The following is a 21686-nucleotide window of genomic DNA, read 5'->3' on the forward strand; positions in this document are numbered from 1 at the left end:
CGTACTCGGGGCAAAAAAAACCCTATTACATCGGCGTCTGGGTGTCGTCTCGTTGTCGTGGTTACGTATACAGCCTGAAGAATTTTCATCGATAACTAGTTAGCTAGCTAGCAAGCTAATGGGTCTGGTATTATGACCTGTCATATTTTCGACTTATATTATTATACTGATACTCAGAAAAATGTCTGACACGCTCAAAAATGAAGATAAATTGGGAGAAGTCTTAATTCAGGTAATGCTGTCTGGCTACCTTAGCTTCGCAAAGTTAAAACTGATTACTCGCTTTGCTAGAGAATGATAAAAGCTTAAGCCAACTAGTTAACCTAGTTAGTTTATCTATCTGGTTTTAGCAAAAGAGCAAACTAGTTTTTGAGATTTGTGATCGCTGTCCAATAGTGTTTTAGGATTGCATTATTATTATCCTACATTATCCACAATGCAACGTAGCTGCTGAATGACATCACTGGAGGAAATTTGTCAGATTACTGTACTTGCAGCTTTCAACTACAGCCACAAAAGGCTTTATACAACTTTTTTCCACATTTGCAGTAGTACTCCCCGAGAACTGTAAACACACTTTTTAAAAAAAAAAAAAAAAAATTGGTGGAGTTACCCTTTAACTGATAACTGCAGCTTGTGCAACATACTGTACATTGAAACATTTTTTCCTCCCAAAAAGTGTGTTTGTTAAAAGGTTATGCCTTTAAGAGTAATGGTTGAAACAGAAAATTGAGTAGGCTGTATTGATTAAAAGATGCAAACCGCAGACTGATAACAGGCTAAAAAATAACTTTTGTATTTAGGCCAATTATAGTAGGCTATATTCATCACAGAACTGTATATTACAGGTTCAAGATGATCTGAGACAACTCAGGTGTAGCCTTGAGAAAATCACCATCAATGAGAGAGGAGCAACACTGGATGTTCAAGCCTTGGACAATGCCATTCGTACGACGGAGAGTAGCATCAGGGTGAGGATGCCTCATGCAGATTATTAACAAAAATATTAAATATAAATCAGACAAATGTGGCTGAATAACAAACAGACAGCTTCTATGTTCTCTAATTGAAAATAGAAACATGCAGAGGATTATCATAAGACAGTGAATAAGCAGCTTCTGGTTCTTCCAATCATTGAAGACTTCCAAAAAAAGAAAATGCAGATTCCCAAATGGTAAGTAAGCTGGTCACATGTGTTGTTACTAGAAAACTGTCGAGAGTAAGTACACTTTGTTATCTTACTGTAATAATAAATATGTTTGAAAATTACACAAATTCTGATTATGGTATTGTGAGAACAAAAGTGACACATTATACAGGAAACCTGCTCTGGAGAGTATCCCAGATGTGCGTCCACAAAGAGGAGACCTTCTAGGGGCGTCACCTGGGGAAAAGGTAGATTATTATTCAGAGACAGATACACATTTTTTATTGAGTAATAGTATTGTAGGGTGCAAGCTACAAAATCAATTCTACTACTACTATTGTATTAGTTTTGAAAATAAATACTTAAAACTTTTCTTCTGTGTCTCATTCAGCACAAGTCAGTGTTAACCATGCGTTTGCTGTGTAATCCCACGCACCCAAACAACAGAGCCATTATGCACGAGAAATTTGGGATATCACTCCCCGATGTCCACAAAAGGAGCATAAATGCAGTAAGTAATCTGGCTACAAATATAAATTAATTTGACTGTGGTATTACATTTTTATATCATGCATTTTTTAAATAAAAAATTGCACTTTACAGAGAGGTTTGGTTAAGTATGTTAAAAATACAGTTTGGTTTTTAGTCCATCAGAATCATGATAAGTATTGTAACATTTATTAATGTTGGAAACAATGATAAAAGTATATTCTTATTTATATCACAAATCTGTGACAAACACAGTACCTCATTGTGATGTACTGTGTACTCCAGGTGGGACTAAGTAAACACTATGAACTCAAAAATGCTACTTGACTCAGGTCAGCCCTGGAGCCTCTCAGGCTCTTTATGGAATTGAGATGATTGTTGATTTTTCTAACATAATTACATACTGCAATTTGTTGTCAGATTGAGAAGTCTACAGTCATGGAGAGGATGACAGTTAATTTAGTTGTGGCTTTGTAAAACTGAACACCCAGGAGATCTTGCAGAAATTCAGGCTGCATCTGGTATTTTGGCTTTCTTAGTTATGTAGCAGATTTTCTCACCACACTTTATTCTTACTGCTGGAAAAGACTATAATCAACTATAATAATAAACTATAATCAGAATAATGTCATGTCTTCCAGTTGTTTGCTTCATGCAGTGAGAAATTGATTCCCATGTCTTGAGTCTTTGTTGATAATAATTGTAACATACAGCACATGCCCGGGGAAAGATTTGATCAGGAAGCATTGCAAGAGTTTCTGCTACAACTAAGATGAATTGGATATCATTGTTTCTTTCCCTGATGCTTACTCCCTTAATCCCCAGAATAGACACTTTATGCTGGAGTGAAGAGTGATGGTTCAGGCCTGCATTAATAGAAACTTCAAGTCTCATGCTCAGAGAGACAGTGACATAAAGGTCACTTGGCTTAGTGTTGACAGCCAGCACTTATCACAGCAAAACAAATTAATCTTCGCAAAGGTCGGTATTAGTTTTAGATATATTTTACTCACTTTCATTTTCAATATGTTTTTGGGAATACCTGACATGAGAAATAGCGGCCAAGACTGTCACTCTGATATAGGAGAGATGGAAGTGCTGGCTGCAGAAAGCGGAAAGCAGCAGATTGCAGCACATCAGCATTCTTCTAAAGAAACAGGCGCCTGATTGCTGTGCTATGGGCTACTGGTTTACAGCTGTCTCAGGACAGAAGTGGGTACCTGGTCCAGCATGCCAATAAGACAGCCGTAGCTTCCCCAACTGCTAACCACTGGCTCTCTGCCTGCTGCCTCCTCCTGAAACTCAGGCCAGCTCTTCTCCACTCCGTACCCATGCCAGGCAATGAGCTTTTGCATTTTAGCAATTTTACAAAAAGGTGCCACCTTTTCCCCAACCTCACCTGAAACAGATGTGTGCCTTTGAGGGGAGAATCTCCCAGCACCTGGCTGCTACCTGTGGTCTGTCAGAGAGCTCAGTGGTCTGAGGAGAACGAAGGAGAGGACATCAGGTGACAAGTCTGGAGGATCAGCAGCACAAACTTTATGTTTTCTGAGTAATGAGACGTTTGAATATGTTTATATTAAACTAGGCCATTAAATCTACTTTTAATTGTATTGCAATTCAGTTGTGCATATTCAAAAAGTTTAGCAGAACACAGTTGCTCTTGTAGTATTAAATTGCTGCAGGTGACAGATGATTGTGGCTCTCCTGAATTCTTAATGAATACAGAACACGTATTGTTTGTCATCATCAAGTGAGACCAAGAGTTTTACTGATGGTTGGTAACCCCTTATACTTACTTTTACTTTCTCTCTCTCTCTAGAAAAAATGCTCAGGCACTCAAACTGTATTTGTTGCATTTTGTTTGATGGAGCTCGGGCCGGCTTGTTTTACTATGGTCTGACCAGGATCCAGAAACGTTGCTTTGACTTTATTTATATTGGATGTTCAACCTCTGATCTTATAAACATGTTCTGTTCAGGCAAAACATCCCAGAAAGATCGTTGGCCCTGTGGTGAGTCTTCAGGCCATTGAACCAAAGGGCCGTCATAGTCTGGCAGTGCCTGAAGAAGAAATGGGGACAGGTAAACAGACAGTTCACCACCTCTTCACCAACACCTCGCTGTTGTTATACTCCAGTGATTCTTCTGTCAACTACTAACTGTAATATGCATTGCTACATTAAGTTATGCAGATTCTTTATATTAACTTTCCATTTTTTCCCTATTATTGTTGTTTTTTTTGTTCGTCAGTGCCAGATAAAAGTTTGCTTCATGTGTCGATCCAGCACAAGGTTGCTTGTCTTCACCTGAGAGAGGATTCTTCTAAGATAGGTCAGTGAAGATTTACTGGAGAAGATTTATTATTACTGACTATCATCAGTATTGGTATATCGTGACAGCCCTTCAAAGAGCAAAACAAAAACTGACAATAAACCTAAAACAGATGACCACATTATGTGTTTTGATTTCACTAGACAAAGTATTAATATAAATATTTTAATGTGTCTCAAATGGAAAAATTATGATGATATAGATGACTGGTCCATATGCATGAAGAAAAGTTCTGGAAATCTCTCTTGCCATTTCTCTGCCATTTTTTAAATTGTCTTTTGGTTTAAACCCCTGAGTAACTGTTAATAACTGTGTGAATAACTGAAAGAGTATAGTTGAGTCTGTCTGTTTGTGGTCTTTAGGTCAGTTAGGCTCGAAATCCAGGAATCAAAAGCAGCTAAAATGGGAAACAGAACCGAGATCCACCTGTGAAAGAACAAGCAGAGAATGCTCACCCTGCTGGACCACCCACACACCTCCTCCCTCTACAACCTCTAAGAACATGGACGACAGGAGTGTGATGCAAAGCACCAACAGTCTTATCCCTAAAAGCCCTCAGGTAAGATGATTGTGATAGTGTTAAATACACGTTGAATTAAATCAAGACAGATAAGGTCATCGAAAACAATATTTCAATTCCTTGAAGTGCATTGTTAAAGTCTTGGTTGGGTGCCTCTCACTTGTTTCCATTTGTTCTGTAGAATCTACCTGTTCCTGAAAACATCAGCAGATATCCCTTTACCATCACAAAGGGACGGATCAACCCAATGGCGACAGATTTCTGTCATTTCAAGCAGAGCTTCATCTTGTGCTGGAGCAGTGTGGTCAATACTCTGGAGGCTCTGGAAAAGCTGCTCAGGGACTATGCTGTGCCGCTAGCCAAAGTGAGTGGGGAACGGCTAGTGGAGTTTGGACATGTTTGGGATAATGGTTGGAAAAAGGCTGCTCCAGGGATCAGCCTCCTCTCAGTGCTTGAAAACTGGGAGGAGGTACTGAGTCTGGTCTTACGCCCAGGTCAGCGCTACAAGGGAGAGGGAGGCATCAATGTGGCTGCCATCTGCATCCAGTCCTGCTGGAGACGCTACTTAGCCCGGACAGCCTACCTGCGCCATTGTCGGCGCAAGTGGGCGGCAGGGACCATCGCCATCTCATGGTTGATGCACGCTCAGATGCTTTGTGTCAGGAAGGCCCTGCAGGCACGGCGTTTCAGACAACTGGAGAATTACCGCAGCAGGGCCCAGGTGATGTGACTTATATCCACCATGTGCTTTCTCTCTCTTTCTCCCCCTCTCTTACTTGATATTGCTCTGTCACCTTCTCAAAGATTGCTTTTGTTTCAATTTTTTCCCAAATTTCTCAAAATTAGAGTTCTAGTTATTTATTAAATTAAATTAATTAAAACAAATCCAAGATTTGGATGGTTCAATCTATGTTTTTTATTATCAAAATTAAATTATCTGCTTAATCTTTAAATGTTACTTTCTGCTTGTATGTTTTAAAATTTAAATAAAGCCATAAAGACTCTACTATAAAGGTTCTATTTCCAAATTAATAACTTCAGTGTTTTACGGAGGGCCAGTCAAATCTGTGCTCAAGCGAGATCCTTTCACAGGTGCCAAGAGCAAATGATTGTAAAACCAAGGGCAGAAATGGGGCACTGCCATGCCAATAATAACATGGGGTCATCAATAATTTCACGCAACTTTACCCAAATAGTGCTGCTTTAGTATTTCTAGTTTGAGATTAACAGAACAGCAGAGGGGAGCAGTGAGACATAGTAGAACAGCAGAAAGAGGCAAGAAACACATAAAACGTCAGAAGAATTAGATGAACAGAGGGGAGCAGCAGAAAGAAAGAGTCAGAGTGAGACGGATGAACAAAATAAAACTGCAGCCACACTGATAGCAGAAGATGATGAAGGGAGAAAGAGAGATTAAGAAGGTACCGCATCCAGTCTGATGCTCAATTACAGTACATGTAACAGAAGCTAAAAATATAATGACATGCTATAAATATTATAGATTGATAAATATTTAAATATGAAAATGTGCTCTGGTGATTTTAGCTATATTGGTTTTGGGTCTATTGGTTTGAGTGGGGAATTAACAAAATATAAACGTGCCAAAACTAATTTAATTTGGTGCAGTTAAAATTGTCTGGATAAATCACTTCTAGATTTCCTGTGGGTTTATACTTTGTGAGGTTGCGAAGACCAATTTTCTGTATTACTGGTTTCCTTGGGTGTCACAGTTTTTGTGCTCGATACCTGCAAATATTTTCTTTTTGCCATAGCAGGCCCCTTACAATCTTAAGTTTAATAAAAAAAAAAAAATGAAAATGTGCTTCTATTTAGCTCTTGTGACAGCACAATTTTCCTTGATGCCTAGAGTTCTGTTCCTTTTTTTCCCCATTCAGCGTAGATGTCATGTCTGTGCTGTCATCTGGGCTGAACATCTTTAGAAGCGCTGACACAATATTAATTAGTGGCTACAAGTTCATTTAGTTTTAACAGCGCTGTGTGTGTATACATGCACAAAATGTATGTTCTCACTCTTTAAACATTCATACCCTGTTAATTAAGCCTGCTAATCTTCCCCTGGCAGTAGCATCATGTACCTTGCTGATTGAATTAATTGTGAGAAGATGTTTCTAAAGTAAACGCTTAATTTAATTAAGGTGGTATTTTATGCTTGGTTTGCTTCTGTTAGCCCAGAGAGATATTGCCTTGATGTGTTTTAGCTATGCACTGATGTGATGATTTGTGTGTGTGTGTGTGTGTGTGTGTGTGTACACGCTCAAGCGGTCCCCTCTCTGATCACTCCCTTTTCTCCATCCCCAGCATCTGGCAGCCAACTGGAAACACATCCAGTCCTCCAAGAGGACCATTATCCACATCCCTTCATTAGGTAGCTTTCTCTGCCTGCTGCACACACACACACACACACATCTGATCTAGCAGCAGTCATCCCCTGTCTCACCACTCTGCTGCCCCAGTCTGAGGCCCTGGTGGAGGCACTCTGTCTCGTTCAAATGACTCTCTGCAGGAAAGCACTCACAGGATGATGACAGTCCCCATGCCAGGGAACTGAACAATTTAGTCTCAATCGCCATTTAATTTGCAGATTAAGCAAATGAAAAGCCATTATGTTGAATATTTGCAAGAGGCACAAAGGTCTTATTTTATTGCTGTGCAAAAAAAAAAAAACACTCAAAAGAGAAAGAAGCTGCTGTGTTTTTGCACTCGACACAGAGAGCAAGCTATGATCCGTTCTTGTTCTAATTTCACCGTGGCACTCACATTTAGACTGTAATCAGGCATGTGCATTGTAAATCATTGAGCGATTGTCTAAAATTATTAAGCCTAATTACTAGCAGATGGAATGCTTTATTTGCACTTGGGGTGGCTACAGAGAGTGCTGTGTGAGCAAGGATAATTAGAAAGTTGAACCCCATTGTTGTTAATTAGCATGAATCCAATCATTTAATTACCTTGATTCAGTTGAGGATTCTCTCTCAGGCAGAAATCCAGACAGACATTGAGTAAAATCCTGGAGGTACCACTGGATGTAGCTCAGTGGTGGCTGGACATGGTGGCAACAGGGCTCCCAGCACACGACAGACACTGCACCTGCTAATTATTAAGCTAAATTAATCATCAGAATGCACTACTGTGTGATTAGACTCAACGACCCCACCCCCAGGTCTAGTATGGCTGATGGAAGTTGAACAAAGCTACAGATTTTGAATGAAGCCAATTAGAGAAGATGTGAATCTCTTCAATATTTGTGACCTTGTTTTGACAGGATACTCTCAGAGCCAGCGACTGAGCTTGAGGGGATTTGACATTCTACAGAACACCCAAATAAGCAGACTATGTGATATAAGAGGTATATCACCATATATATATACACACACATATTAACTTTCTCTGTATGCTTTATTGTCAACAAGTAATTTGTGAAGTCTGCTTTGTATATTTTTAGATCATAATGTGGAAGTGATCTATGTGTGTCCGCGGCATCTGGGGGACGACATCTTGCACTATTACACCAACCTCCTGAAGTGTGATGGAGCCACAGACGGGGCTGATACCAGAACAACTCAGGCCTCATCCTGCATTAGACGCTTTGTCATCCTCACACCCGAGGCTGTAGACTATTTCCCGGTAAGGTCAATCAAATGTATTTAATACATTTACTTTAATTGCTTTAAACTTGACAGTGCATGTTTTTTTTTTCTGCAGAATCTTAGAATTTACTGTTGAGAAATTGATTGTATTGTTCTGTAGAGTTGCTCCAAGCATCTGTAGTTTATGTAATCTCCTCTAGAGGGTGCTAGAGGAGATTGTTACAATGCCTTGTGAGAGCTAATCTCTGTTTGTTATATTATTTTTCATTCCCTTTTACTACTTTTGAAATTAAACATCTGTGTTATTCCGAAGTAAACACACTAAAGCTACAGCAAGTTATACTTAATTAAAATAGCTGGTCTCTAGCTGGTGTTCAGTGAATAATTCAATTCCATATTAGTTGCTTTAATTATCTGTTCATTCTGTCTAACTGCAGCACTTTCAGTAATTCTGAATTGTTTTGATTACCTCAATACAATAAAGTAAAGGTGTTTTTATATTGTCTTTTTACATCCCGCCATTCTATCCATCTTTTTACATCCTTTTGCACTAGATTGAATGTGTAACATGACATGGCCTTCTTCATTTCTTTCTATTGATTTTCCTGCTGTTTTGTTGTTAAACTGTGCCAGACGTGTTGCTGAGATGAATCACTGCTACCCGTGGCTGGCAGCGCATTCTGCCAGTGACAGAAGGGATAATTCCATGTGGATCAAATAAATACAGATGTGAAGTAATTAGTTATATTCCCAAGGAGCTCATTGCTAGCACACATTAAAGATGTGAAGGATAGGGGAGGCCTCCCACAGGCAGCTTTTATCAATTCAACCTGCTGGAATACAGAAGAGGTCAAAACCCTGCTGGCTATTACAATAATAGATCTGTTGTGTGTACACAGTGATAAATCGGGTCAAGGAGCAACCCTTGGAAGACACACTTAGAACTCCAAGCTCCAGCAATAATCTTTATCCCCTCTTGTCTTCCAGACCCACAACATGTGCCTGTCCACGCTGCTGAAGTACAGTCCACGCACCCTGAAGCGCATCAGGCACCTGATCCAGGGGAAGCGGGCCTATATTGTAGGTGGAGTGGCCCATGTTGATGACCTGGCAGTGGCTGATGAGCTCGGAGTGCCAATCCTGGGTCCAGAACCGGCGGTTGCACAGTTCTACAGCAGCAAGTCTGGAGGGAGGAGGATCTTCGTGGGGGCAGAGGTTGATGTATCTCCTGGTCAAGGAGACATCTATTCTCTGAACCAGGTCAGAGATCAAAAACACAACTTCAACTTGCAATGTATTTTAATGTTCAGCTTGTAAGTCGCATGTCTCACTCTTGGTTCAGCTTCATGAAGCACTCGCTGAGCTCATGACTCAAAACATGGATGTGCAGCGCTGGCTCTTCAAGATGGACTCCGATCACGGTGACCGTGGTACAGCATACTGTGATTTATGCCATCTTAGCTGCTATAACTGGGCCCTGCAGGAGTACCATCGTTATGGTCCTGAGCTATGGAAAACCAAATGGATTCAGGTAAAGATGTGACTTAGAGGGTTACGTCATTCCCTCCTTGTCATAAACTATAGGACCACTTCTTAAAGCACTTTTCCTACACTTACTTTAATGCAATGTTTTATTGAATTTGCTCGAATTTTAGGTTTGTACTTTTATTTTTTTATTTCTTTCCCTTATTACTTCTCCCTAAATTGATGTTTTTTACTATTATGTCTTGTCTTTATGGCTCCCTGCAAAGCACTGGTTTTAGAAAAGTGCGATGCAAATGAAGTTTATTGCTATTATTATTACACTCATACCAATGAGGAATCGGCCATTTAAAGTTAACATGGTAACAACTAGATACTTAACAGATAACATTACAGTAACAGCTAGATATTAGAACGGAGATTGGGCTCCTTGTTGAGATGAGACAGCTACAAAAAGGGTTAGATTCACTTCTGTCACTGATGGAACAAAAGCTGAGGTCACAGTGGGGTCAGAGGCATGCCATCATTTAGCCTAGAGAAGAGTGTCTTAACATTACAGTCACAGTGCTTGTCCCAGTAGTACAGTATTTTGAGCATCGTCCCCAGAGCCACAGAACATTGAATCAATATATAAGAGATCTGTTTATACACACAGCCATTACCTATTCTCTGAGGCACACACATCAACTAGTGCCGGTGTGTCTAATGGTCGTAATGTCCTAACTCACCTGACAGTGACAGTTAAATCGTGATACAGACAGTATTCTGGTATTCAGTTTGTATCACAAATGTTTTGAAAGTAAATACAACTACAAATGACACTAAACACTTCTCTAATCTCTAATTGCAGCTGATGTTGATTCTCGGATCCGCTGCTCAAGCATTACAACATTGAGTTTTCTGTCTGTTTCTGTCAATGTCACTCATTGTATTCGGTCTGAGCCATTTGTAAAGAGAACATTTTAGTGCAAATAGCCTTGTGTAGGGTTAAAAGTGTGACATTGTTATTATTTTGTATATAAACATTTATCCTCAAATAAATTCAGATTTTGTCTCAGACCTATTTAAGACAAACATAGTGTACTTAATCATTGGCAAACCATTCATTTAGTGCAGATGCAATCTGTACACAGCTTCTGAGCCCCTGGCTCTTATTTCTCATATGCTTACAAAGTAGCCTTTGATTTTCTGTCATGTGTTAATTACCGTATTTTGCCATTTAACTGGGAGCTTTGTGTAAACTAATTACTGGCTAATGATTGTGGGCTTGGAGCACAACGATTTTACTTTTTATTCCATTCGAAAGAACAGCAGTCATCTCAAGCTTCTTACGGCTCACTCTGTTTTGTTCCTATTAGCTCGTTCTTTGATTCATAGTGTATGTGCAGTGCGGGGCTGTAATTGTTGTGGCATTGGTGCTGTTAATTATGGCAGAGAATGGCTGAGCCACAGCCAAGGTCCATTATGGTGGCTGAGGCAGCGCAGGAAAGTAAATGGGGTTTGTTTCACCAGCTGGGGTCCCATGGAGAGGGAAGAGTGCCGAGGCCCCCAGTGTAGGCCGACAGCCTCGGGGCTTCTGGGCCATATGGACACAACACTTTAACTGGCCTTTATTCTACACCTTGCTCTTTTAATCAAAGCAAAGCCCACATCCTGCGCTCCTCATTGCATGTTTTTTTTTGTTATGACATTGTTTCCCCCTAAAATGTATTTGCCCCCTGAATGTATTACATCGTCCTTATGCTGTTGTAGTTGTTTATATTGAAGATAGCAATTTGGCTCTACATGCTGAAAGATTACAGAACAAGGTTGTTGATTAGATAGAAACATATGAATATTTTATATTAGCACATCTCCTCGCCTTTTCCTCTCCTCACAGCAGAAACTGTAGATGGATGTTCAAACATGGCAGTATATTTTGAGATATAACACTCATTAACGTAGCACTTTGCTGAGAAGAAGTAGATCTAATTGCAACTGCAATGACAGCTGGTGAATAGGATATATACTCACATTGCTGGATATTTGCAAGCATTTAAGCAATAGATGTTTAAAGCTTTGTTTATGAAAATAGTCGCAACTTAGTTAATTATTTATGAAGCACAAATTATCAAATGAAGCATTTTAAATATTAATATCCATACAGTGTTGTTTACCAAAAAATTGAAAATAAGTGATGATTGAAGTGTATATTATACAAATGTGTTTTAAAAATCAGCGGAATGTCTCTTTATAATCACCGTAAAAGTAGAGAGGGGGTTAGATAGTATACTTGGCCTTAGTTTACACAGACTGTGTGCATATTTTTTTAATTATTGCTTGTTCTAAGGGGCTCAGCGTGAAGAAGCCTGACTCACAAGAATGCCATGTGGTCTTTCAGAATAATACCAACAATCAGATCCCTTCTGGCTATGCAAAGGAAAGGGTACAAAATGAAGGAGGAGGGATCAAGTCAGCACTAGAGGAGCTTCCACAGAGGCGTAGGAGATAGTGTGTTTCTCTGAATATTGTGAGGCCCACAGCCTCCGGCACAATGTTTCAGCCTTCAGAAAAGCCCCCCAGGCATATTTTAGCATTTACACAGAGAGAGGTTAAAGACATGTAGATCTGCACCCATGCAATGCCTGAAGGGGGCCACACACACACTTAAGCGCTCACACAGCTTGCATATGGATCATTAGGCACAAGAGGGTAAAAATTACACCTAATAGCGTCAACAGATGGAGTATTTCTTTTCGTCACGCTGTGTACAAACAGATCTTGAGCAACACCTTATTTAGGTTAAGTTTGTCAACGAAATGGGTCATTTGATAATCACCACCACTGAAGAGGTACAGGGACATTTTATACAGATGTTTTCTGTCTAAATATTGTGCAGTCTGTGGTTGCATTAGGGGGTTTAAATATACAATAATTAACCTTCATTAGTATAACAGGACATTTAAAGGTTTTCTGTGGTTCACATTTGATTAGAGTTTGTTTTGTGTTTTCTTTAGCTTCACTGAAGGTCATGAGTGCTTTTCTGTGCAAGCTTTAAGGAAATGTTGCTGTCAGTGTATTAATATTAAATTCAACCAGGGATGAAAATAACGTAATGTGAGAAGTAGCGATGTTTAATTTGATATTACACAAGAAATTAGTCATGGGCTGCAGTAGATTGAGGTTGAAGCTTTAGTGGGACAGAAAATGAACATTCATACAAAATCTGTGACTAGTCCGATTACACCCTCCTATTCCCCAGACGTACTGTAGCTTCTCAGTCGTTTCACTATGTAATGGAGAGATGAAATGGCAATCAAAGAGGCAGGGCCACATCTATTTTATTTATGACCAGATTGCTTGGCTTTATGTGGACACCAAGCAAAGCTCGAATCCTATCACAGGGTACTGTACGCAGTTTAAGTCCAAATAATTTATTGCAAAATACCTCTCTTTCTTTCCTCGCTGTCCTGCTGTTTCTGTGAACTGCATAGGCAAAGTCCTGGGGTGAGCTTGCTCTTCCGTTGAAAATGACAACCGTTCCTTTACACTTTTTGCCGCACCATTGTGTGCTTTATGGTTTGTATAGGGGGAATCACTGTGTAGCATTTGACCTCGCCTCTTACAGTACTTGAATATGATGATGGCTGTTACATGACTGGAATATCAACAGCATAATCTCCAGTCCTGTCTCCAGTGAAGCCAGACAGCATACACTCACAACAAAGTAACGCTCTGGATAGAACGATGAGAGAACAAAGACATTATTCCCATTCAGAATTTACACATCTTTCAGACAGGTTTCTCATTTTTTATTGTGTATGACCAATTTAAATCCCTGTCTAATGGTCATAGACATTATCACACACAGAACCCTGTATTTAAAAGAAGCACTTGGACTCTTCATGTAGTCAACATAAGCATTCAGTCGTGGTTTTATAACATAATTTATATGGTATAAAATGTGTCATTGTTGTTACTTTAACTATATCACAGCAGAGGACACAGTGTACATGAGTTGCCAAACTGTTTACAAGACACCTAAAACAAAAGTTAGAAATTAACAGCATAATTAAGTGGTGAAACCATTATGGCGTTTCCTAGTTACAGAAACAAGAGTGATATCGATCCTAGTCAAGCCCTGATTGATCCCCAGATAGATGGGGGCAGCTTAGGCATTCATCAGCTGCCCAGCGGAGAGAGTTGTTATTGAGGGCAGGTGCTGTCTCTGTGGCTGTGAGTTAAGGCCATTAGACTCCTGAGGCCTTCTGATAATAGGCTGTCACTCACAGACAGACCCTCCTGCAGTACCCATCAGACACTCGCACAGAAATTGAAGCAGCCACCAAAGGTCTCAAGGATAACAAGCAGTCACTGGAGTCATCCGGGTAACACAAGGGCATTTCCAATAATGTAGTCGACACCTAGAAGGCTTTGATAATGGGACAAAATAAAGTAGCCAGGACTTGTTATTGACTCGTGTTTGAATTAACAAACATACATAATGTCCTCAGATCCCTATTGTATGCACCTTGACTTTCTGTCTGCAGGAGTCTGTACTGCTCAGATATTTAGATGAGATTCCCGAGTGGCTCACCCGTTACGCCCAGCCTGCTAAACCCTCCTGCTATCCCAACTGGGCCTGCTTCCTGAAGACCTTCCTCAGGCAAGGTCAGATTCCTTTTGTCAAGTGCTGAATGCTATTCACCTGCAAATACAGCCATTTTCTATGTCTGTCCTAGCTCTCAGATGTTGCCTATGTGAAGTGACAAATTAAATATTTTTTATGTTACTCTTAAACAGCTGCAAGGACAGTTTCAGATGATGTGTCAGTGGTACATTTTGGTTGTCTGCACTGTAGTCCTTCCTCTGCTCTTTCTGTGTGTCCAGGTGGTGTGGTGGAAGCCTACCCGCCTTCAGACAGTGTCACCTGTCTGACAGTAGATCTGCTGCTGGAGCCCGGGGGTGAGGTGACCATGTTGTCCTGTGGAGACCGGCTTCACGGCTCCTGTCATCTGGAAACTATAGGCTCCACTGTTCCTCAGACCTCCGTAAACCCAGAGACCTTGCGCTCCATCTGCATGCGTGTGGGACAGGCCTGTCTACAGCGCCTTATCGTAGGTTATGTCTCCGTGGACCTGGCTACCTTTCTGGACCACAACACCATGGAGCAGAAGGTGAGACATGCAGGGCAAGAGAAGCTCATGTGACCATGATAATTATGGTCAGAGCTGTTGCAGCACATGGTGTCAAAGCTTTCTATTTCACCATATTGGTGAAAGAGATCAATTTTTAGGTCAGGGATCCATATGAGCAGATAGGTGACTCCCTTACTGCTCCCCTGGGATTAGGGAAACAGGCAAGGCAAACAGTGGGCACAGGGACCAAATGTGTCACAAGGCCATCTAATAAACTGTCAGGTCTTATTGTGTCGATACACTGATTCCACCATTTAAGCCTTGCCCTTTAACCTTACACTGCCGAGAAATTCAGAGGCTCCTATCTTTCAGACAATAGGTCATTCTAAAGTGATTTGGCAGCTTCACAGGGATACCCTGTCAGTGTTTAACCCCAAGACGGTTACCTGCACTGGTCTGCTGAAATTTCTCATGCTATTAAAGTGAGGAGTCATCGAAGCCTCATCTCATTTGTCAGGATTAAGTTTTGTTGAAACCTTCTTGATTTATGATATTGGAAATGGACTGGTTTATGATGGTTTAACCTCTGCTCCTAACATGTGGCTACATTGACTGGTTATTGATCCAGTGCTGTAAAACGAAATGCTCTGTTTATAATATGGTCTATAAAATACCAAACCAGCAAAACGGTGGAAAAAGCACAAGAGCTAGTTTACAGTTTTACAAAAGGACACAGAATGGGTTTAGATGGGTTTTTTTTCTTCTTTTCAGTAAAAATCCATCAAACTGCAATAGATGAAGCTGTATTTATCCTTGCATTCACAATGGGTTCTTAGAGTAGACATGAGCTCAGGGCATGGCTGCCACTAGAGGGTAGTATGTTATGGATTAGATGTTACCACAGTGTGAGCAAAGCACTCTTTAGACAATGCTGCTTGTGTCTCCAAACTTTAAATATAATATTTTAGATATGTTTTTCTATGTTTAAGGATGAATTTGAATTTAGTGCATGAGTATTCTCGGCTCCTTAAAATACACTAATATTTTTTGTCAGCAGACTGTGAATTTTAGCACATTGTATTCATTTTAATGTAAAAACACTACATTCATTTCATTAAATTCTTACATTTCATTGTTTCATTTAGTCAAACTAAATTGTAATTTAATGACACTCAAATCAGAGAATGTGCTATTTCTCAAATTCATCATGGGGAGCAGCCCTTTCCCTTTAACTGTTTAGAGTGATATAATGACCGCCTTAGAATTAATTTTCACTTTCAATGTTGACCCAAAATTGAATGGGATTCACTGACAGCATAATTAAGAAAAGACTTTAAACAGCATGTGCTTGAATAGAAGCAGGAACATTAAAGACAGATTCTTAACCATCTCCCCACACACACAGAGCTCAGACAGAGCAGAGCCACATGGGCAAACCTGTCTGGATTTAAACATCAATTTAGATTCAAACCTGTTGCTAAAAGCTGCCTACTTTATTTGATGGGAAGAAGTGGGTCACATATGTTTGCCCTTGCAGTCTTTCCTCACATTGTGGAACGGAGGGGCCCCAGCTGCAGCATCAGGGTTTTTAATGAAAATGCAAGGCAATAGAAAACAGGTACAATCCAGGCTTACATTTCCCACGGCTTTGTTAAGAGCGACAATGAGACATTGGAGTATGATTTTTAGTGAGTCCTGTGAATGGCGCGGTGGAGTGTGTCCATCACCCGGTCCCAGGTACCAACCTGATGCAACGAGGCAAGCATCTACCCAGTGGTAGCTACTGGCAATAAAGGTGGCTGAGTGCAGGACATATTACTGAACTGTCGCTAAACACAAACATACACAAGTTGCAACTGTTTAGATTGTTTTCACCTGTAACAATATTCTAACACTTAAAGCTCAGTCAAAGTGTTGAAATAACAAAATGTACTGCAAATGCAAATCATGGCCAATTATTCAGTTCTAGATTAACAACTACAACACTGCAGTTCAATATATAAATACTGGTTAACATATCAGATCACATTTTTGCTAAAATTATTCACAAAACAACATTTTAATACTTTTTTTTATTAAAGAAAATTTTGGGTTATTTCTTCAAGTAGTTCATTGGAGGAGGTGAGAAGTTTTGTATGACAGCCCCTTTAAAATTCATATATTGTATTTTAAACTTGATAAAAAAAGATCTACAACAATTTTGATAATTCATTAATTGTTTTGATAATTTTTAAAACAAAACCTTTCTCTTAGTCCAGCTTCTGACATGTGAAGATTTGCCAATTTTCTTTGTCTTTTCAGCAAAAGAGGTTATGTTTTGCTCATTTGTTGTTTGGTTGGTTTGTCAGCAAAATTACACAAAAACCACCGAGTGGATTTTTATGAAACTGATGGAGGATTGGTCCTGGCCTAGAATAGACACCATTAACCTTTTTGTTAACCCTTCAGGGAGTAATGCACGGATCTTGATGAAAAAAATCAGAGTTCAGTTTGGTGCGGATCCAGATGTAAATTCAGATTAAAATATGTTTTATTGTTTGATATTGAATAAGGATTAATTGAATTAAAGGGGACTGTCGGGCCTTTGCGGAGGCACGTGCTCTACTGAGTGCCACTTTAGTTGTAGACTGAATATTTTCTTCGATGGACATAAGACATTTGAAGACGTCACCTCTGAAAATGAGATCGACATTTTTTTCACCTTCTTTTTTTTTTGGACATTTAATTAAAAAATGTAATAATGGAGAAAGTAATTGTCAGATTAATTGATAGTGAAGATAATTATTGCAGCCTGAGATTATGACCTTTGTTTCACTATATATTTGAATTTATTAAAAATGAAATGTAGCCTACAAGAAGTGTTTTAGTGGAGATAAAGTGCTCAGGTTACTCAGACTGCGGGGGTTCAGACAGGCAGCGATTTGCATTCACTGGCAGGAGCGTTTACTTTGACAAATAGGAACAGCTAAAGGAGGCAGCCAACTGCTACTTAGTTATTAACAACTCCTTCACTGGTGATTTATTTGCCACTTTTGAAGAGAGGGCATAGCTATTAGGTTATTATTGGGAAAATTAGCCCTGTTTAAGCAGAAGGCTATGACCATACCTGACCCCTTAATATACTTATAATGACGCCATTTACCATACATATCTGAACTTAGCCTCTCATCAGACCTGAGCCAAACAAACTAGCCCAGGGCAGACTGACTCCGAACACGTAGGGAAGGATCTACTTTGTGCACGTGTCAGTCCACAACTGAATTACCTCAATCTGTCGAGCACACACCATTAACCGTGTTTTTCCTTTCCCCCTGCCTCTCAACATGGATAACATTGTAAAGATTAAAAGGTACTGACCCGTCGCTTTATAAGGATTGTTGGGTGAAATACTTTGATGTTCCATTTTTGTGATTAAATTGGAATTTTTAAAGTTTATAGTGTGTGTTTTTCTCTGCTCTGACACAGAGTTCATGCATGTCTTGTTTGCAGGTGTGGGCTATTGATCTGGACCTCACATACAGTGACCAGCTGGCCATGACCCAGATGCTTCTGATGATGACTGGAGGAACGCTGAATTGGCACGCAGGTTGTTTAGAAGTGCCAATGCCAGTCAGAGAGAAATGCTGTGAACACCAGATTGCAGCCAAGGTACCTTTTTATATTTGCTTAGAATAACAGTTTTGGCAATCCTAAATTTTCCTGAGGAGAAGGTCAGTTTATAAAGCAATATTTTTCAAGTTACATACTTTACTGTTTTTTTCTCTCCACATTATGTTGTTAATCATTTCCCTCAACAACAAAGGAACCACCAGTTCCAAGGCAAGCTGAGACTTTAGAGGGTATTATTACACCACTGCAGTAATCACAAAAATACATCAATGTTTTGCTCTTCATTTTTGTTAAATACAACTAAATACTGTAATTACGCACTGAGCTCAATTGGTGTTTAGGTGCTGAATTCATTATCATTTTGATAGATGAGCCTAAATAATCAACACATTAATAATTCATACCATTTTCATTATGCATGTGTATGCATGCTTGAGCACCTCATCAACCTGGTGCCAGGCCTTAAACAATAGAGTTCTTTTATTAGCAGTATGCCTGAGTTTACGCTTGTTAATCTGCGACTTGTATTATTTTATCAAACATTCATTTAGTTGGTGGCCTGGCGCTTCAGTGCAGCAGTTGAGCCACCGCAGTGGTTAATGGCTTTAGCAGTGGCCATCATTAGGGGGCTGCATATTACAAACACAATTAAATCCCGGTTGGACACTTTTATTGTTTTGTGAGGGTCCTGTGTTTGACAACTGCAAACACACAGCCATCAAAGCGAGTTATGGGCTATCTCCTGAGCTCACAGGAGCTTAGGCCTCCTCTTTTTGTCTCCCAACGGCGCCTGAGAACCAGGAGCATTTTTATCCTCTTGAGCCCTGCCACTTTTAAGTAATCAACCTCTCTAGTGTTACTTATGACACTCACATGCTCAGAACGCCTCTATTATGGTTGTGTGTATTATGCGCTGAGTGGTCCTTTTGTGCATTTGGTAGCGCTTTTGTCTCAAATTGAATGCAAACATTTTCAGTCCCAAAACTGTAGTTTCTTTGATTGGCGTCGTACAATTAAGCTCGTCTTGTATTTGGCATGTCTTCTAAACATTAATTGTTCCTCCCCGCAGTTAATTAAGAAAGGCCCAACAGTTTACCACATGTGCCCCACACTCATCATGTTTACTAATCACACACACTCCCCAAACTCAACAGTGACCCTAAGGACATGTGTATGGGGTTCAGCCATCTCTACTCGACTCGTTCTAAACACACCACCACCTACCATGCCTTAGCTCCAAATGTTAAAGTGCAGAGAATGATTTTGTCCTGTTTTATAATAATACAAAGACTTATGCCAACAATCATACACGTTCTTCTTCTTGCTTTCTTTGTTTTTTTACAGCCTCCTGTGGTTAATCGCTATGCAGTCCTTGGGAGCCGCTTGTTTCACTCTAATCTCTCCATGTTATACCATAATGTGTTCTTTAAGATGTGCAAGGCTCATGGCTTAGGGTTTAACATGAAGGTAAAATCTCAAAAGTCACTTGTTTGTCTTTATAACTCACTTTCATCTTGTTCATTTTGGCAGCTTTTCTATAAAGTTGGAGAAAAGGCATAAAAAAAATGTTAATGGTCATCGGTGCAACAGAAACAGAGATATTTTGATGTTTACAACCTAGTTTGGGTGAGGCTCCAAAAATACTAGATCCTACAATTCCCATCATGCAATAGTATCTTTCATTAGGCCTTCTCTGCCTGATAAACAAGCTCAAGCTCATCAAGCTGAGATAATCATTTCAAACAATTGTTTTCTCAAACTTTAGTTCCCTCCAGAGCCACAGGCAAGTAAACGGATCCTTACATGTAAATGTAGTGGAGTGCCCCTTTAAGATATGATTGATTTAAAGGTGAACGCCACTAATTTTACACATCATGTCTTTCAAGTCTGTTTACATGTCTATGGGGAGAAAAGTTTCATAAAGCCTGTTTCTAGGGCAAAAAGTCTGATAAATTGCCTTGATTGCTGTCATTTGAGTCAGCAACCGTTGGGGTTAAAAACTACAAATTTGAAAATGAAGCATAACACACGTGAATTTCCTACCAAACTGTCAGCGGTTCCATTGCATTGTGGGTAATGTTGGCACCATGTTTTGACAAAGAGGATGATATCTCTGGTGCTGCTGCATCAATTGCGTTTTTTTAATTGTACATGAGTTGCAGGTGGAGTACTGTTGTAATCTACGTTATGTGATGATAGAGCTCTTCCTTTGACTGTATGTTTTACATTTCAGAGGAAGCAAGGCACAGTTTTTGCTCTTTACGACAGCAGTGAGCGATGCAGTATTGGATTGATGTGAGTGATTCTTGTTACGTCAAATTCATATACACCCAGCGTAAGTTAATGAAACTTAGCGTTAATTGCCAGGAGAAAGAATATTGAGCACATTTATGTTTGCTTCACTTCTCTCTTTGTGTTAAAATAGAAAAGCACATGAGAAAACAGTAAAGGATTAGGAGGATAAAAGACTTCTCCAGACTGAGAATGAAGTCAGTTCTTTCAGAGGATTAAGATGCCACCTCTGGCTTTATAAATGTTGTTACAATCTTAAGCAGAGGGTTATTTAACATATTTATCACTCAAATCCTAGAGCTTACACAGTGCTGTAACAGTTAAATCAAGCTGTGCTCATCCCCCTAAAGACTGAAGATGTTGACTGCTGAAAGTTTCATTTAACCGCCACCATCAAATGACCAAGGTGATTGTTTCTTAGCTGGCAACATGGGGAACATTAGTAAACCCGTTTGTTTGGGGTGTCGTTAATAGAGCAGTCTCCGAAGATCTCCAGGGAGCTCTAGTGACCTTTGCTCGGAATCTGTCAGTCATTCATCAGGAAGTCTCAGCCCCTAAGATGCAAGGAGAAACCAATTTTAAGGTACCATGATAATGACTTAACGATCTCTCCTCATCTATATAAAGAAACCTGTATATTCAATGAAGCCCTGGTCAGGTGGAATGCTTTTGCTGAATGAGTAGTAATTTAATTTCACTTCTTTTATCTTTTGTTCTTTGGAGGAGCTGATCAAGGAGGTAGAGGAAGTACTGCAGATGATCGCTCAGAACAAGATGAGAGCAGTGGAGGATAGACCTGCTGCTTAGACAGCAGCTTCACTGATAAACTTGCCTTATTCACGGCAAGTTAAATTATCATGTCTTTGACAGCTCTGATGTCAAATTAGCACATGAACCCTGGAGATGTATCATTGTTGATTAAACATAGAGAGCCAAATAATCTGCAAAACATGCTCAGAATGTGTCATGAACCTTTATAAGAAATGATTGGTGATCTGTTTTAACTGCTTTAATATAATCAAATACTGGAAAACGACTGCTATTAAAGGCATTCAGTATAATGCATGCCTTCACTATAACACAGTTTTA

At 39.7% G+C, this 21686-nt stretch overlaps 1 protein-coding gene and 1 long non-coding RNA gene across 2 annotated transcripts; one reads left to right on the plus strand and one right to left on the minus strand.

Moving 5' to 3' along the window:
- The first annotated feature begins 181 nt into the window (after window positions 1-181).
- iqch (IQ motif containing H) lies at window positions 182-21404 on the plus strand. Its single transcript, XM_073471943.1, has 21 exons — window positions 182-232; window positions 849-971; window positions 1077-1174; window positions 1320-1395; window positions 1539-1658; window positions 3618-3720; window positions 3889-3969; window positions 4332-4528; window positions 4671-5210; window positions 6809-6875; window positions 7773-7856; window positions 7953-8134; window positions 9085-9357; window positions 9440-9628; window positions 14109-14229; window positions 14449-14735; window positions 18186-18344; window positions 19650-19772; window positions 20539-20600; window positions 21072-21180; window positions 21321-21404. Exons 1-21 carry the CDS (start codon window positions 182-184, stop codon window positions 21402-21404), a joined length of 3129 nt encoding a protein of 1042 aa, XP_073328044.1.
- LOC141001024 (uncharacterized) lies at window positions 1325-7546 on the minus strand. The gene is made up of 3 exons (XR_012179576.1): window positions 7459-7546; window positions 3036-3115; window positions 1325-1384 (listed from the first exon to the last, which is right to left on the minus strand). It is a non-coding gene; the product is annotated as an uncharacterized lncRNA (long non-coding RNA).
- Window positions 21405-21686: the final 282 nt, after the last annotated feature.

Source organism: Pagrus major, chromosome 8 (assembly GCF_040436345.1).
Source record: "Pagrus major chromosome 8, Pma_NU_1.0".
In the NCBI taxonomy this organism is placed as follows: Eukaryota; Metazoa; Chordata; class Actinopteri; order Spariformes; family Sparidae; genus Pagrus; species Pagrus major.